Source organism: Stegostoma tigrinum, chromosome 29 (assembly GCF_030684315.1).
Source record: "Stegostoma tigrinum isolate sSteTig4 chromosome 29, sSteTig4.hap1, whole genome shotgun sequence".
Classification (NCBI taxonomy): Eukaryota; Metazoa; Chordata; class Chondrichthyes; order Orectolobiformes; family Stegostomatidae; genus Stegostoma; species Stegostoma tigrinum.
The window spans coordinates 7,898,130-7,917,694 of record NC_081382.1 but is presented as its reverse complement, the minus strand read 5'-3'; the positions used below and the strand labels follow the sequence as shown (position 1 = coordinate 7,917,694).

The following is a 19,565-nucleotide window of genomic DNA, read 5'->3' as shown; positions in this document are numbered from 1 at the left end:
CTCGCGATGATACAAGTATCTCAGCAAGGGGCTCAACAATCACTTCTCTAGCTTCCCATAGAGGTCTAGGGGACACCCGATCAGGTGCTAGGGATTTATCTACCTTTATGTGTTTTAAGGCATTCAGCACCTCCTCCTCTGTAATATGGCCATTTTTCTAGATGTTGCTATTTATTTCCCCACGCTCTCTACTTTCTATATCCTTCTTCATTGGTAACAGGATACAGGTCTCTGTGCAGTTATTACCACAATATTCTGAGAAATTATATTTGTTTCTTAGCTCATTTGAGTTCACCTGTTTTTGTTGGTCTGCTAGCATGTTAGTTATTTGTTTTGTTTTCATAAGTAGTATTTTCGGCAACAAAAGCATTGCTGTCATGGATAGAGATAATGGGAGCTGCAGATGCTGGAGAATCCAAGACAACAAAAGCTTTTTCTGATGAAGGGTCTAGGTCCAAAACGTCAGCTTTTGTGCTCCTAAGATGCTGCTTGGCCTGCTGTGTTCATCCAACTCCACACTTTGTTATCACAGATAGAGTTTGCTGTGGGGTACTGCGTGGCATATCAATATTTCCAGGGGCTGTCCATGCACAGAATAGTTTGAAGGTGCTCTGCTTGCAATATTTAAAATGATTTGGATAATCCATTATGAAACAGAATTACAGGAGTCTGTCACCAAAGCTTGAATCAGTTAACATTAGCTGAAGACTACCCAGCCATTCCCCCCCACACCACCCTTCTTCCTCACTATCCACATATCCCCTCAAAAAAAAACGTAAACATGCTCGGCCACAAAATAAGATTTCTCTTTAATATCCTGAAATGGCAAAGTTCCAATTGCCTTACTAACCATGGCTTGGTCCTGAAGTCAAATGCGACCTTTTTAAAAGTGTACGTTAGCTGCAGATTATTAGGTAATTTGTGCATTGTGTGTCCTCAGCCTCAGAGTATAGAAGGCTATGGAAGCTCAATCATTAAGCATGTTCAAATTGATAGATGATTTTGATTTGATTTATTATTGCCACATTTACCTAGTTACAGTGAAAAGTTTTGTGCTGCGTGCAATACAGGCAGATCATACCATATGAAAAGTGAATTAGGCTAAGAGAACAGAGCAAAGAATACAATGTTATGGCTGTAGAAAAGGCACACAAAGAGCGAGATCAACATTAAGTTTAAAATTTGAGAGGTCCATTGAGCAGTCTAACAACAGCAGGGATGAAGCTGTTCTTGAAGTATGCGTGCATAAGCTTCTGTACCTTCTGCCCAACAGAAGGAGTCAAGAGTCATACAGCACAGAAACAGACCCTTTCATCAAACCAGTCCATGCCAAACATTATCCCATCTGCCTGCTCCTGGCCCATGTCCCTCCAAACCTTTCATGTGCTTATCTAAGCGTCGTTTAGACATTGTAAATGTGCCCACATCCATCACTTCCTCTGGGAGTTCATTCTGCACGCAACCACCCTGTCTAAAAAAATTTGCTTCTCATGTCTTTTTTAAAGAAGTCTCTCTCCTCTCAAATTAAAAACGAACCCCTCGTTTTGAAATTCCCCATCCTGGGAAAAGACAACGACCATTAATTCTATTTATAACCCTATTATTTTATGAACTTCTCTCAGGTCTCTTCAACCTCCTCTGCTCCAATGAAAAGAGTCTCTAGCTTATCCAGCCTTTCCTTATAACTCAAACCTTCCATATCCGCAACACCCTGGTAAATCCTATCTGAACCCAGAGGTCTGAAGAGATTATAACTGAGGTGGGAGGGTTCTGTGATTATGCTGGCTGCCTTTCCAAAGCAATGAGAAGTATTGATAGGGTAAATGTAAAGTTGAAATGCTAATGAAACCAAGCAACGGGGAGAACATATAGGAAAACAGTATTGAGGTAAATGATCTATCGTTATCTAACTGACTGGTGAGGCAGTCTTGCTGGGCTCAATGGTCTGTTGCTGCTCCTACTAACTCATCATAGCAGCTGTCTACCTCATGCTGCAGCACCTGGGTGTATAAATATTAAAAAGAAACTCTATACTGAACACAACTGACTTCTTTTGAGACAAAGATGGTTTCAACAAAACAAAAACACAGGTGGGGGTCGACTGAGTACACCATCTGCATGTGATTCAGCAGTGCTCACAATTCCAGCGAGATATAATTGAAAGAAAAACACAAACAAAATGAAAATGTAAATTATTACTTACTATCTCTAATGAAAATGTAGAGCACCGTAGAATAAATCTCATCTGCTTTAGAAATAAGAAGCGGAAAATGAACCCAGAGCACAGAGAAAGACTTGGTCCAATGAGGGTCGTCAAAAGCTACAATGGAAAGCACCAATGGACTAGGTTGGGTGTCTGGCGGGGGAGGGGGCATGGCAGGGAGCCCACAGAGAGTTGAATTTGGCAACGTTATTGTATCAAGGACAAATACTATAACCACTCACACTTACACAGTATCTTTAACGTAGCAAAGTGGTCGAAGGCACTTCATAGTGACGTAAGTCAAAAAAAACTTTGACACTGAACTGCAAAATGACAACAGGAGAGGTGAATTTGAATAGAGGAGGAAAGAGGGCTAGTGAGGTTCAGGGAGAGTGCCTAGACAGCTGAAGACACAGCCACCAGTAGTGGCTGAAATAAGTCAGGTATACCTAAGACACCAGAATTGGAGCCAACACAGTTATCTGAAGGTTGCAAAGTAATGAAACTTCTGTTAACATTCCACCCGCCAGAAGACCTTGTAGCATAATGACAAGCCAATGGCAGGCCAATGGCAGGAAGGTGGAGATGAGCCAGAACAATAAGAGAGGTCATGTAACCAAATCTCCAAGAACACATCCATACACAGTTGGCAACATGAGCTCTACCAAATACATCTCCTGGAGACAGTCACAGGTCAGTGAGGAAGACAAATATCACATTTTTTTGCGTTAAGTTTAAAAACGGGACTTGATTATTCAGCAGATGGAATATGTGGCAGTGATGTACTAGCTATTTTGGATAAGTGTAGTCAAAGAGAGAGAAAGAGACAAGCAGCCTCTGCAGAAAGGCCCCATCAAGAAGTGTCTTACTGCATTCAAGTTGAAGCAGGCTCCAAGTTTCCAATGATTCAAACTTTCATCCAAATGCCCATCAGTTAGGAGAACATCTTATTCTTGCACTAGTTCACTTCTTCTGCTTTAACAGTTCACACAAATTATTCAGGACACCCAAGAGATGTATAGCTATAAATGGCTTCACTTCATTTGTCACTTGAAATGCCCCTAAGCTTACGCAGGACAAGTATTAATATGAGGTCTGATACAAGTGGCCCATTGAACATAAAGGGCATCAATCATTTCCTGATTACACAACTGTGCGGTTCCTCCATCATAGTAAAAAGGTCTCAGATGAATGGATCCATCAAAGTGGACTAACCATCACTAAACACATTTCATAATTTTCAGGTTTGGATTTTTATTAAAGGGGCACAGCCTGCCTTATGCTCACCTCCCTGTCTCCCACAAGGGCACAACACCTGGAATAAAACTACTGAGTTTTCAAGACATGAAACAAAGTCATATTCTCTGCCCTCACACAATATTTATGGGCCCATGCGCAAATGATGCACTGCAGGTGCTACAAATCAGAGTTAAGCAGACAAATCGAATCACTGCATTCCAACAGTGACAAGATCAAACTGTTTTAAGGGAGAAAGCGACCCCAAGGTAATGAAAACGTATCACAAATCCCGCACACTTCACAAGACAAGAGGCAGGAGCCAAATAACATCCACTGCAGTCAAAGTCACCAGCGCATGTAGCACCGATATTTTTGTATTTTCTACTGTCAGCTCTTTACTGAGATTTACTGGAAGGAGGAATGTCTAAAATCTCAGTCGCGCTTACACATTCTCTTTAAGTGTGCTCAGACGTCAATGACGGTAGGGCTGCCCAGTGGACAGGAGTCCCACAGCTAAGTTCACAACAGATTTTGAGGTTATCAGCTCCCAGGCAACAACGGTTACCACGAAGCTTCCTGCAAGGTCCCCCTTTTAAATCATCATGCAATTTTCATGGTGGCTATGACTTAATTGACCAATCTTTGAGGCTCAGACCCAGCTCCCGAAAAAGGCCAGGGAAATAGACAACCAAGTGTGGAGCTAGAGGAACACAGTAGGCCAGACAGTCTGGCCTCGTCTGCTGTGCTCCTCCAGCTCCAGCACCAACAGTTCTTACTATTTCTGTGCCAGTGAAATAGGAAGGTTCTTAAAAATTGTTGTATGTTAAACACTTTGCCTCCCCACCACCGGCCTCTCAATTTTTCCCATCCCAGTCCAAAGTTCTCAGTTTGGGGTCTTGGCAGTTTTCAAGTCTTGAAATGACGTAGCAGTCGGAAAAAAGCTTGGGAAGTACTAAATTACATTGACTTCCTGCTATTGATTATACTGAGAAATCATAGTGGATCAGCTAGTGTGCCCCTGACAGAAATACACAGCCTCTTAGATCAATGTCATTTGAGTCTAGATCTACAACAATCAGATCAGATCTCAACCCTACACTCCAACCATTCTTGACTGGATAGTGGACAATTCGCCAACAAAAGGAGGAAACTCCACAAATATCCCCATCTTTCAGTACAGAAAAGCAGAGCACATCAGTGCAAAAGGACAAGCCTAAAGCATTCACAAGCATCTTCTGCCAGAGGCACCAACTGAATGATTTATCATGGCCTCCTTTTCAGTCCCCAGCTACAGGAATGCTAGTATTCAGCCAATTTGAATCATTTCATGTGATATCAAGAAATAGCTAGATATCAATTCTGGCAATCGTACTAAAGACATGTTCAGCAAAAGTCAACAGGAATCAGCACAAAGACACAAAGCGTAGGAGGTGAAACTCTGCACAGGCTGGAGTCATATCTGGCACAAAAAGAAAGACACTTACAGTTGCTGGAGGTCAAACGTCTCAGTTTCAAACACCACAAGGTTGACAATTTCTAACCAACTTGCTGAGAGATGTTATTGCAGACCTCAGCAGCAGTCGGGACAAGAGATTGGGCCTCCTTGCTCAGAGGTAGGGACACCACCACTGCGGCACAACAGCCTTATCACTGCAAGGTAAAGGCACTATGGGGTCTCAAGAAAGAGAAGAGACCAGTGGCAGGTTAACCATGGGTCACCACACATCAGACACAGGGAGAGGTTGGGAAGGAGAGTCCTTTGTGGTACCTCAGCCAGTGTGGGAATTGCATCCACCAAGACAGCAGCATTAAGCCACCTGATTAACCCGTAAATGGGTTAGCACTTTGCTTTAATACTTACACACTATAATACTGTAGCATTATTTTAACAACTTAGTCTGCATTGACCACAATCACTGCTACTGGCTCAATGTCACAATCACACTGCTGTTAAATAATCACATACAACTAATATTTCAGCTTGTATCCCAGATGGTTTTTCTGGAGCTCATGTGTAAAAACTTTCTACGGCTGATTGAGCTCATGTTTAGCGCAGGTTTGTTGCAGGTCTTTCAGCTTTGCACAAGATAGTAAAAAATATGTTTTCTGACATTATACCATACAACCTACCAGTCGTCCTTGCTTTACGTAATATGCCTTGACGAAGATGTGTCACATGTAACACCGCCTCGGATAAATACTCTCCTTAAATTTTTATGAACCAAGATAGACAAGTTTACAACTTGCTTTCAAATGGAATTGACTATACTTCATTCTAAATAGCAGAGCGATGCTGCGTCATTATTGTACAGAAGCTCAAGGCAAATCAATGATTCCTGCCCAGAATTCTGAGTCAACTAACAAAGTGGCCTCATTTTAGTGATTGAATTACTGGACTAAAAGCAAATGACAAAAGTGTGTGACTCAGTGACTTAAAGGAGATGGTGTGAAGGATAATAGCAAATCATGGCATTACGCCATCTACATTTTTTTGCTCTGGAGTACTGTGTATAGATTTGGTCTCCTTACTTGAGAAAGGATGCACTGGCACTGGAGGGGATGCAGAGGAGGGTTGCTAGGTTGATTCCTGGAATTGACAGTGTTGGTTCATGAGGACAGATTGAGTAGTCTGGGACTAAACTTAAATCGGAAGAATGAAGGGGTCTTAGACAAACATAAAATTATGAACGGAATAGATAAAACAAAAGCACAGAGATTATTTCCACTGGTGGGTGAAACTAGAACTTGGGAGCACAGACTCAAAATTAGAGGGAGCAGATTTAGCACTGGGTTGAGGAGGTATTTCTTCACCCAACGGGTTGTAAATCTGTGGAATTCCCTGCCCAGTGAAGCAGTTGAGGCTCCCTCATTGAATGCTTTAAAGGCAAAGTTAGATTTTTGAACAGTAAAGGAACTAAGGGTTATGGTGAATGGGCGGGTAAGTGGACCTAAATCCATGAAAAGATCAGCCATGATCTTATTGAATGGATTAGCTTGCTCAACAGGCCAGATGGCCCACTCCTGCTCCTATTTCCTGTGTTCTTCTAGTTGCATGGAGCGGGAATTGTTGAGCAAAAACCAGGGGAGGTTCATCTAAAATGATATTAAAAAGAACTGCAGATGCTGAAAGTTTAAAACAAAGACAGAACATCTGAAGTAGTTAACATTTCAAGTCCAATGATTTTTCTTCAGAAGTCCATCTGGTTTGCCTTCTTAGTGGTCATGTGATATTAAATCAACTACAACTCACTGTCACACAAGTACCATCAAACAACTTTTCATGGGGTGGGCATGTGGAGTGACTCAAGTCATAAGTGAGTTTCCTTGGGGACAGTTTTGTGGTTCTAAAGCAGTTGGTAACCAGTATTGGCTGGTAATCAAATGTTCTGTTGGACCTAATCTTTGACCCAAACCATTGTAATATCAATATTCAAGTCCGCTAAAATATCCACATTTCTAATTTTAGAAGCAAGGCTATGTTCACTGTTTGATAGAACTTAACCGATTCTACGCAACCAAATATTGATGCAGACTGTCTGCAAGTATTCTTCCCGTATTGAACCATGGTGTGACAGATGATCATGAGAATCCTTTTGGAATTCCAACGTATTTTGCTTTGTCCTTAACAATCAATCCTCCATATGCATAAGCGAATTGCGTTTAATAGTGTATTATGACTGATCACTTCATTAAATTCTATATATAGTGAGCAGCCACTTATGTTTTCCATTACGTCAACTCAATCTTCAATCATTATTATACATATTATTATAGCAAATTTACTTTTCCTTAATTTTATGCAGACTGAATAATATCCTCATCCCACAAGCAAACAGATAATTATGACTGCCGTGTGAATCATAAATAACTCTTCACCCATCTACTGCTCAAATCTGACAAGTCATTCGTGACTCCAATACAAATCAATGCTAATAAGAAACAAAAACAGAAATTGCTAGAAAAGCTCTGAACTGCTCTGAGGAAGGGACATCGGACTTGAAAATATTAACTCTGATTTCTCTGCACAGATGCTGCTAGATCTGCTGACCTTCTCCAGCAATTTCTGTTTCTGTTTCTGATTTACAGCGCCCTGGAAAAACAAGACCCATAGTATGGACGATTTTCCTTGGAACTAAATTATATAGAATGGTTCAGCAGGCTTCAGCAAGAGATGCAGGACACGAGAAGTTACTGTTAAGAAGCAAGTGACAATGAACTGGAACATGCTGCCTACAGGCACATAAACGTATCAATTATGAGCAAGAGGTGGCCATTCCCCTCCTAGGGCTTGCTCCTCCATCCACAGGATCATGGCTAATCTAACCTCAACTCCACATTCTCACCTACCTTCATGGACTCCCTCAATAGTCAAGAATCTATTTTGCCCTGCCTTAAAAAAAATTCAATGACCCCATCTCCACCACTCGCAAGGAAGAATGGTCCAAAGATTCACAACTCTCAAAAGAAAAATGTCCTCATTATCTCAGGCAGCACGGTGGTTCAGTGGTTAGCACTGCAGCCTCACAGCGCCAGGGAGCCGGGTTCAGTTCCAGCCTCGGGTAACTGTGTGGAGTCTGCACATTCTCCCCATGTCTGCGTGGGTTTCCTCCAGGTGCTCCAGTATCCTCCCACAGTCCAAAGATGTGCAAGCTAGGTGGATTGGCCATGCTAAATTGCCCATAGTGTTCAGGGATGTGTGGGTTATAGGGGAATGGGTCTGGGTGGGATGCTCCAAAGGGCGGTGTGGACTTGTTGGGCTGAAGGGCCTGTTTCCACACTGTAGTGAATCTAATCTCCGGCTTTAAACTGCGTCCCCTAGATTTAGTCTCTCTCATGGGGAAAACTTCCTATCAGCAACCATTCAGGATCTTATACATTTCAATGGAGATCACTTCTAAACTCCACCAGACACAGACCCAACTTGTCCAATCTTTCCCCATTTAGATAATGTCCCTTATTGCTGCACAATGGCAGATGGAGTTTAATTTGGATAAACACAAGGTATTGCTTTTTAGTAAAACAAACAAAGGTAGGACTTGTACAATTAAAAGGTAGGGCCTTGGGTAGTGTTGTAGAGCAGAGGGAGAGATCAAGAAAGGATTCAGGTACATAAGTCTTTGAAGTTTGCATTACATATAGATAGGGTGGTTAAGAAGGCATTTAGCATGCATATCTTCATTGCTCAGACCTTTGAGTAGAGGATTTGGGACATTACTCAGATTGTACAGGAGGCCAGAGAGGTTTGCTCTGGAATACTGTGTGCAGTTCTGGTCTCCCTGTTATAGGAAGGATATTGTTAGGCTAGAGAGAGTTCAGAAGAGGTTTACCAAGATGTTGCTGGGAATGGATGGTTTGAGTTATAAAGGACAGGCTGAATTGGCTGGGACTTTTTTTTTCCCACTGGAACATAACAAGTTGAGAAGAGATCTTACTGAGGTTTATAAAATCATGCAGCATACAGGTAAGGTGAATGGATGTGTCTTTTTCCCTAGGATGGGGGATTTCAAAACCAGCGGGCATATTTTTAAGGCGAGAGTAGAAAGACTTTAAAAAGACATGAAGGCAACGTCTTCTACACTGACAGTGGATTGTGTGTGGAATTAAACTTGCAAGGAAGTGGTGAATCCAGGTAAAGATGCAACATTTAAAAAACATTTAGACAAGTACATGGATAAGAAATGTTTGGTGGGATATGGACCAAGTGCAGGGTGGTGGGAGGTTTGTCTGGCATGGGCAGGTTGGACCAAAGGGTTAGTTTCTGTGCTGTATGACTCTATCCTCATTCCCTAACCACTAAACTTCAATCTCAATCCAAGGAACCTTTTATTGAACTACTTCTAATGCAGTTAGATCCCTGCTTTAATAAGTGTTCACAGTTCTTCAGATGCAGCCTCACTAATTGCTCAAAATGAATGCAAAACAACCATCCTGCTACATTTCGTTCACCTTGCAAATAACAATGCAACATTCCACTTGCATTCCTAATCTCCTGCAGTCGATAATTGTCAACCCATTCACAGATGTTATGATACACATCTGGAGTAGGTGGGACTTGAACCCAGGCATTCTAGCTCAGCGGTATGGACACTACCACGCACTACAAAATCCTCAATCACTTACTGTACCTGCAAACGAACAGCTGTGGTGCAAACAGAGATAATCAATTATTTCAAGGAAAATCAGATGGGCATTTGGAAGAAATAACCTTGCAGGGCTAGAGAGAGATGGAGCAGAGGCAAGAGACTGATAAGGCAGATAACCAGCATGAACTCAATGAGCCAAATGGCCTCCTGTGTCACAAAGAGCTTCATGAATTTTAATTCTGATCCATTCCCACCTGACATTTGGTTTATTACATGTTCAGTTGAAGTAATACAGCTTCCACCAAACAATAATTTGGCAGTGCAGAACCTCAGCACTGCTGCTAAAACAGTCACCCTGTCAAAGCTCTAGTGCACACATCTGTATAGATGCAGAATTGCCAAATTTCAAAAGAGGTAACAATTTAGAAGTCAAACCTGGTTACTGATGTCTAAAATTTGCTCCTTGTTGCACATCTGTCTCAAGTATATTTTGAACAGTAAGAGCTAAATGAAGAGGCACAATAACAGATAAAAAGAAATTAGAAACAGAACATAATTATTTAATGTGTATTGACAAACTACACTTAGATAGACAAGGCATTATTTCAAACTCAGCAGATGACAAAGTAAGTAAAATAGTGAGGGGGATTGTAACAGAGATGAGATCGATTGGTGAAATGAATGATTGATAAATCTAGCATAAAGGACTGCAAAGTGTTGTATTTTGGTACAACATTTGAACGTAATCAATGTAAACTAAATTACAATTTTAAAACATATGTAGGAATAAGCATTAGCATGTGCACAAAGCTGTGAATGTGGCAGAACAAGCAGATGGGACCCTTGGTTTTAAGGAGAGGTGAAAGGAAGGAAGCTATCATTGCTTAGCCAATGTATTAATGTTCGACTGATTTTAACTATGTGTAATTGAGTGGGCTTTGAGTCAGTTAAAATCTTGCCTGCTGTCCAATTCTGGGCATCTTATCTGGGAGGTCCCAAGACAGGATATTTACTAGAATGGTGCGAGAGTCCAAGTATAACAATGCTCCCCAGAGCCTTACCATTAAGAGCATAAGTCCTGCCCTGATTTGCCTTTCCAAAATACAGCACCTCATATTTATCTAAATTAATTTCCAGATATGTGGGAACACCACCACCAGTAAGGTCCCCTCTAAGACACTCACTATCCTAACTTGGAAATATATCACTGCTCCTGGAACGCCATCTCTAATGGCATTGTGGGTCATCTGACAGCACACGAAATGCAGTAGTTCAAGAAGGCAGCTCACCACTACCTCCTCAAGGAGGACTTGTAACACTGGCCCAGCCAACGAGATCCATATCCCAAGAACAAATTTTTTCCCAAGTGTTTTCACTGGCAAAAAGGGTAGATACCCAGAAGACACAGACTGATGGTAATCAGTGAGTTAGCAACTCTTTACTACTGCAAGATCTGATGAAAACTCTTAAATAACAGGTTGAACTACCTCCTTCTATTGCTAGAATATTTATGTGATTCTTTGATAGAAAAATTAAGACATCTAAAGCGCTGATGTATAGATTGTAAAAATTGGCAATGCAGATAGAAAAGGCCACAAAATGGCAAACTGGACTGTGCACTGCATCCCAGGCAACTTGAGTATTATAATATTGTCGTGATTTTTAGTAGTATATTTGTTTTTCAAACAACATCAGCTTGGTCGCTGTTCAAATATTTACTGCGGCACCTTATTATAGAAAGAATATTAAAGCCTTAGAAAAAATATAGCAAAACTGGAGGACAAGAGATTAAAGAATGAAGAAAAGTTTTTTAAAAATGGCAATGTTTCACTGAAACAGATATCTGAAAAAGGGTTGATCGATTTGAGATTCTTTGGATTGCAAGTTTTGAGATAGCAAACATTAAAAAATTGTTTATATTGATTGGTGAACTGAGAAGATGGCATAGACCCAGAAAGAACGAAGGTAGAAGGAATTTGCCTCACACAGGTTTATTAATAAAATATCAAATATTTTAATGCAAATGATTACCATGCCAAGGATATCTGAATTTAAAAGCTGGATCAAATAACTTCTGCATAGGTGAGACTAAGAAAAGGATTTGGGGGAAATGGCACAGTGACCTGAGATAGCTAAGGCTGAAGAAGGGTTCTAAGTGCCCACTGGGCCAAATGTCTTTCTGACCTTGAGTAAATCCAGTTCTGTCATTCCCAGGTGCTGGCCTAGCTAGAGGATTACATTGTGGTCGAAGCTAATAAACGCACTTCCGGAGCTGCATTATACGATTTGATGAAAGAAAGGAACGTTTTAGACAGGCGTGGGCAAAGGCTACTGCAGCTTTCCTTCAGTTTCTGTGTATATTTTGTGTTTTTTTGCCCTGTTTACATTACACTCCAAAACAGAACCATCAGCTTTCAGAAAGAACTTTACAGATTACTCTACACACACTCAAAATAGGGGTTTCACAATTTGAATCTAAAGTACTTGTCAGATTCAGTCATAGTAGCACCTCAATTTTAGAGCATACAGGACATTATAGCTGTTCACTGACAATACTGCATTTTGTAATAAGATAGGCATGGGGCAAATAAATATGCTCTTGGATACGACCTACCTGTCCTGTTCTCAAGTACTATCCTACAATCAACATGGTTTCAGTGTCACACTTGCAGTGTGACTCTTGTGTAAATGCTTTCAGCCATTTCAATATTGTTTGGTATTCTTTAAGGTAATTTCTCAAAGTTTGATTAGAAGCTGTGGGATTTTCTGTTTCCTATGAGAGGAGGGCTAACCAGGGTATGTATTAAAACCATGTAACAAGTGGTGGGAATGAGGCTGCATTCAAAGGGAAGGCAGGCATGTCTTAGATATACTCAGGTTGCTCTTGGATACATTCAGGGAATTGCAGTTTTACAGACCTAGTGCAAGCTGCATCTTGATTAAATATCATGTACATGAAAGCCACTGGATGAGAGTAATAATATCGCAGAATAAAAATGCTTTACTGGTCGTACCATTGGTGGATGCTATCCTGCACCAAAGGCAGTCTCAACCAGCCAATGGCTCCACCCACGACCAACACACCAGAATGATTAGTATATACATGATATTTACACAGGATGATCAACATCCTTGCTATGTATGGGGAAACCATGAAGCAGACAGAAGTAAGATGTCTAACAATTAACACTGAGACAAGAAGAAAAATGCACTGTAAACAACTTACTAGATGGAACTCCAATCAGCAATAGTCAACTTTATTACATACAATCATCACCCAGATCCACGCTGACATTCATTCAGTCAGTTGTTCCTTATCCCCAAGTCTATTACATTTTAAAACATTGCTCTCATTGAGTAATCTAGGACTCTAGAATTCTAATTATATGACCTTCCTTCAACAGCTGTCTGCAACCTGTTTGAGTTTTAATTCCCCCGCCTAAACCCTCAAGTCTCTCAGTTTGAGTCCCTCATGTACTTTGACCCACCCATTACAGTCACAGGAAAGTACGTTCTTGTAAAGGAATGAATAATAAAAGGCTCACACAACTTTGCTTGGAGACTTTACGGTTGTTTTTAACATTTCAATATTATTTGCCGAGTTATTCAATAAGACAAAAGACTGGTTGGCACCTTTCTAATTCACAATGCTCCGAGACTTAACTTTTTCCATCATAAGCACCACTTTATATCTTCAGTGCAAAATGGGCATTTTTAACTCACTGCACATCACTTCAGCATACCCTTCCCCAAATCACACTGCAGTGTCAAGAAGAGACTGCATACAGCAAATACTCTGCATTCTGACAACATCCCATCTGTAGTGATGAGGATTTGCTTCAGAATGAGCTGGGCCCCAGGCAAGTTCTTCCATTCAGTTACAATACTGACACAAATCCAACATTGCCCAGTTATTTCTGTTTGCGCAGAGCATATCAAAGCCAATTACCACTCTATTAGATTACTATCAATCATCAGCAAAGTGATGGAAGGTGTCAACAACAATGTTATCATGCAATATTTATTCACAATAGCCTGCATATCAGATGCTTAATCTGCATCCACAAGGAACACTCAGCACTAAACCTCTTTTTAGCCTTTATCCAAAAATAGGACAGAGCTGAATTGTAAAGTTGGAGTGTTGTGACTATAACATTAAAGCAAGACTTGACTGCAATCAATGGATGCTTGCAAAGCTGAAGTCAGTGGGAACTAGAATCCACGGTGTGTGTGCAAACCAACTGGAAAGGAAGATGTCTGAGCTTGTTAGAAGCCAATCACCTCAGCCTCAGGACATCAGTACAGGAAGGGGGTGTCTTGGGGAAAACCATCTGCAGCTGCCCTGCTTATTCCTTGCCTGCCATCATCAGGCGTGACGAGGTTCACTGATGACTGCACAAGGTCCAGCACCATTCACAACTCCTCAGATACTGAAGCAATCTGTGCCTGCACACAGCAAGACATGAACAACATTCTGGCTTGGATGGAATTATGTCACTTAGTTCCCAAGACAATGACCATCGCCAATAAGAATCAAACCAACACCCTTCATGTGCAGCTGCACTACCATCACAGAATTCCCTCCCCTTCAACATCCCAGGAATCACCCTGACAAACATCACTTTGACCTGATGGGCAGCACAGTGGCTCAGTGGTTAGTACTACAGCCTCACAGTGCCAGGGTTCGATTCTAGCCTTAGGTGACTGTGCAAACCCCCAACAGCCATTCTCCCCATGTCTGCATGGGTTTCCTCCAGGTGCTCCAGTATCCTCCCACAGTCCAAAGATGTGCAAGCTAGGTGGATTGGCCATGCTAAATTGCCCATAGTGTTCAGGGATGTGTGGGTTATAGGGGAATGGGTCTGGGTGGGATGCTCCAAAGGGCGGTGTGGACTTGTTGGGCTGAAGGGCCTGTTTCCACACTGTAGTGAATCTAATCTCCGGCTTTAAACTGCGTCCCCTAGATTTAGTCTCTCTCATGGGGAAAACTTCCTATCAGCAACCATTCAGGATCTTATACATTTCAATGGAGATCACTTCTAAACTCCACCAGACACAGACCCAACTTGTCCAATCTTTCCCCATTTAGATAATGTCCCTTATTGCTGCACAATGGCAGATGGAGTTTAATTTGGATAAACACAAGGTATTGCTTTTTAGTAAAACAAACAAAGGTAGGACTTGTACAATTAAAAGGTAGGGCCTTGGGTAGTGTTGTAGAGAAGAGGGAGAGATCAAGAAAGGATTCAGGTACATAAGTCTTTGAAGTTTGCATTACATAAAGATAGGGTGGTTAAGAAGGCATTTAGCATGCATATCTTCATTGCTCAGACCTTTGAGTAGAGGATTTGGGACATTACTCAGATTGTACAGGAGGCCAGAGAGGTTTGCTCTGGAATACTGTGTGCAGTTCTGGTCTCCCTGTTATAGGAAGGATATTGTTAGGCTGGAGAGAGTTCAGAAGAGGTTTACCAGGATGTTGCTGGGAATGGATGGTTTGAGTTATAATTGTTTGAGGGAACAATTAGGAGGGAAGTGGAGTTGAAATGCCCAGCCTTGATTTAAATGCAGAGTGGACTTGATGGACCGAATGGCCTTACTTCCACTTCTATGTCTTATGGTCTTATGGTCTACTGCTGCCTCACAGTGCCAGGGTTCGATTCTAGCCTCAGGTGACTGTCTGTATGGGGTTTGCACATTCTTCCCATGTCTGCATGGCTTTCCTCCAGTTGCTCTGGTATCCTCCCACAGTCCAAAGAAGTGCAAGTTAGTAGATTGGCCATGCTAAATTGCCCCATAGTGTCCAGGGATGTGCAGGCTAGGTGAATTAGCCATGGGAAATGCAGGGTTACAGGTATAGGGGAGGGTGTTGCATCTGGGCGGGATGCTCTTCGAAGGGTCAGTGTGGACTCAATTGGACAAATGGCCTGCTTCCACACTGCAGGGGTTCTATGATTCTGAGCGAGTCATTTAGACCAGCCATAGAATATTGTGGCTACAACAGCAAGTCTGAGGCTGGGAATATTTCAGCCAGTATCTTATCTCCTGATTTCAAAGCCTTGGCACACGTTTGATGGAATACTCTTCACCTGCTCAGAAGAGTACAGGTCCAACAACACACAAACTCCAAAACTCCCAGGATAAAACAACTTCTGGAAGAGCACCCCATCCAGCACGTTAAGCCTTTGCACTCTCCACCACCCATGCACAGTGACTGCAGTGCTGACTATAAAAAGCACCAATGCTTCTTTGGCAGCACCAACCCAAGCCAGCAACAACTTATCATCTAAAAATAAGGGACAGGAGGGGAAAGTGCAGAGCAAGACCAACTGCCAACTCCCCTTCAAATCACACAACATCCTCATCTCAAACTACATGGCCATTCCTTCATTGCTACTCCTCAGTCATAATAATGAAACACTCCTATCTAAACCACGGGATTTCCTTCACCACACAGATTGCAGCAGTTAAAGGTGGTGCCTCAACATCACATTCCCAAGCATATTTGTGGAGGGAGAGGGTTAAATATTTGTCAGCTTCACCCACATCCTATTAATAAGTAGAAATAAAACATCCTTTTGTATATTGCAAAACATTCTGCAGTTTCCATGCCGCGCTTTGTACAAGTCAATGAAACTGGTGTAGGAATGAGAACTCAGCTGGCTGTCTGTATACAGATGTTGGCAGATTTAAACTATTACAGCACTGTTATCTGATCAGACATTTGGGAGTTCACAAAGAAACTGTTCAGACAGAGCCCAAAGCCCAACTATTGTAATCCACATTACGATCGTTGATATTCAAGGCGGCTGTTGGGAGGAGCTTGGCCCGTAGTGAATGAGCTCAACTCAAGACTAAAATCACAAGGACTGCACCCTAAGAAATTCAAATCTGCCAAAAGGTTCAAAAATGCAATCTATTGTCAGTTTGCTGCTACAACTCCCCACACCTCTATTATCTGAAGGCACTTTTAAGTTCTGTATTCAAGTGGGAGCAAAGCCACCAGAAACTGGCTGCTTGAAAAGATTGTTTTTATTCTTTCATGGTATGCAGGTAGGAGGACTATAGCAGCATTTACTAACTGTCCTTAATTGCCCCTCCCTGGGCCTCTCCATCTCCATCTCCAGGAACTGTCTCAGCACTGACATCTATTTTAAACCCACTGAACAGTCCCTTTTCTGCAGTTACACTGGTACCATCCCTCACCTCTTCCTCTGCTACACTGATGACTGTATTGGTGCCACTTCATGCTCCAGTGAAGAGTTTGAACAGTTCATTAACTTTACTAACACCTTTCACCCCAACCTCAAATTCACCCGGATCATCTCGAATACTTCCCTCCCCTTCCTGAACCTCTCCGTCTCATCTCCAGTGACTGCCTCAGCAACGCAATCTATTTCAAACCCGCTAACTCCCATGGCTAACTATCTCCACTCATCCTTAATTGCCATTGATTACATGCTGGTGAGTTGCCCTGTTGAGTCACTGTAGACCATGTGGTGTAGGGTCAGTCGCTGTCCTGTTAGGGGAGCAAAATCCAGCAAGTTAGCCCGATCTCAGAGAAGGGGTGGTGATATAGTTCCAAGTCAGGATGGTATGTGACTGGACAGGAATTGCAAGTAGTTTCCCAAGCATCAGTTGTTAGAAGGATAAGGGCAGCATAACTCCAGAAATGCCAAGTATAAAAACACCAAGTTATATTTCTCCCACCTACCGTAGGCCAGAGATCAATCAGGATCACTTGAACAGTATGACTGCACACTTCTCAAACAAACTGGGAAAATCGGACATCCTGATTCTGCTGATGTAGTTACATTAAAGATCATCATGAGGGGGCATAGTTCTCCCTATGAGCACAGTAGTGAGAATGTGGAAACTGAAGAGTGGAGTATATGAGGTGAATAAAACATTTAAAAGGGCAACTAGTTAAGTACATGAGGAAGAAAAGGATGTGCTGATAGGTTTACAGAAGGGAGGATGGGAAGAGTTTGGAGGAAGTGTTACTGGACTAGAAATGTTAACTCTGATTTCTCTGCACAGATACTGCCAGACCTACTGAGCTTTTCGAGCAATTGCTATTTTTGATTAAGATGGGAAGAGGTTCACGCAGAGCATAAACAAGGTCGCAGTCTGAATAGTCCGTTAATAAAGTATAAAATTACAAGTAGCTGTAAGTATTTCAAAAGCAATGCACCCAGTTACTGTAGGTTGAACGTGCACAATTATAGAAAATACCTTAACAAATAATGACAGGAGAAGGGATATCATGGTTTTGCACTAATATCACTGGACTAATAATCCAGACAGCTAAGCTGAAGCTACTAAACTTAAATTGCTATAATTCCTTTATCACAGTCCTTTTTATAATCAATGCTGAAATAGTGATTCAGTGCACAGATTTTGTCTTCCATTGATCTTTCTGTAATTACTGTGCAGATAGGAAATCAGGTCTCATATAGTGCGCTAGTTCATGTGATTCATCACTGATGGTTTCTAGACCTTTGTGATGGATGATTTATGGCAATAACACCTCCTGAAACTTGCAGTCACACAGCCCCGCTGGTCCCTGTGGGGCATCCGGCTGCCAAACAAGGATCTCCATCTGCTTGATGGAGCACAAAGAAAAGGGAAAATATTTCAACTTGACACTAACACACAGTTACAAAGTCAAGAACCGTACAGAAACAGCCCTGGTACATACTTAAAAAGGTACAAAGTATGACATACATGGGAGAGCACAAAAATTGAAATTACCTACAGTGCTTTTACGAGTTACAAAATGTTACAGTACAAAACTGGCTATTTGACTAATCTGGGCCAACATAACGTGTGCTCCTAAAGACTACCTGACTGTTTGCAGAATTTGCCATCGCTTTAGTTATATATACAAACTTACAGACTGTTCCTTAATAATCTGTTTTTTTAAAAGACAAAGAACCAATTCACTACAGTTCGTGAGTCAGTCTACAAGAATGCATTGATAAGTTATTGCAAACTTGTTTAGTCACCCTATCACCTAAATATTACTTTCAACCAAGTATTTCAATTTCATTTCAAATCAATTACATAGCCTTCATAACAACATAAGCAATTTGATAGCATACAGTGAAGTAAATAGCTATTATCTGTTAGCCATCAGAGAGAGAGAGAGAGAGACAGTTGCAAGTCAATGAGGATTATGTCCAGAATATTGAGGACGTGATATTCAAGAACAATATGAAGCTAGATACAAGTTGCAGCTGCAGTACCATTAATCAAGGATGACATTGATGCAATAGTTAGAGATAACACTGATTGAAACTGGAAAAAAATCAGACAGACAATCAGTACTGGTCTGGATGAGGGTTTCACAGTTCTGGAACACTAGTCCCAGTGCAGTTGAGGTGCAGACTGGCACAGCAGCACAGTCTCCACTTTCTCCAGCGCTGATAGCAGTGTTCCATAAGCAGCCCATTTCTTTCTCACTCATTTTGAGTCACTTATTAAGTTGCTTTGGATATAGATCCAACAGCAACATAGAGTGTGGAACCAACCAGACAGCAGATTATACCGTGTAATATGACAGAAATCATTAAAATCTCAGATTAAAGGCATCCCTAGGGTCCAGTGTTTTAACTTTAAACCATGTAAGATTAAAAACTGAGTTAGTTGAGCTGAATGGGCATACCAGACTATGCAATAGATGAATGGAGAAAACTACATTTAAGAGGACATTTCGGTATGTTGAGAATAGCTATACCATATTCCCAGACCTAAAGGGGAAGATTCATCATCTGTGATTAACTTAAACAAGTTAAGTTTGGTGTTTCCTGAAGGGAAAAGTACATAATGGTGTAAAGGTGACTGGCAGAACAGATGATTGTACAGAATATGAAGAATTACTTCTTTCTTCTGATTTAATCTAGTAGTCAGAGAGCAGAAGGAAGGTAACTAGACATATAAACACCAAGAGTTTCTACAGGTGTTTAAAAAGAAAAACATGTAAAATTTTGGTCCTGTAGACTCTAAGAATGGAGTTAATACAAGACAGTAAGAAATTG

The 19,565-nt window shown here is 41.4% G+C and overlaps 1 protein-coding gene across 6 annotated transcripts in view; it reads right to left on the bottom strand.

Moving 5' to 3' along the window:
* Nucleotides 1–19,565, bottom strand: part of abca2 (ATP-binding cassette, sub-family A (ABC1), member 2) — a 508,939-nt gene that overhangs the window by 441,385 nt on the left and 47,989 nt on the right. For 4 of the 6 annotated variants that reach the window (XM_059638363.1, XM_059638364.1, XM_059638366.1 and 1 more), the window contains exon 2: nt 9,961–10,029. The exons of the other annotated variants lie outside the window; for them this stretch is intronic. In XM_059638363.1, the coding sequence (XP_059494346.1) occupies nt 9,961–10,029 (69 nt within the window). The remainder of the gene's footprint in view (nt 1–9,960; nt 10,030–19,565) is intronic. 6 annotated transcript variants of the gene reach the window in all.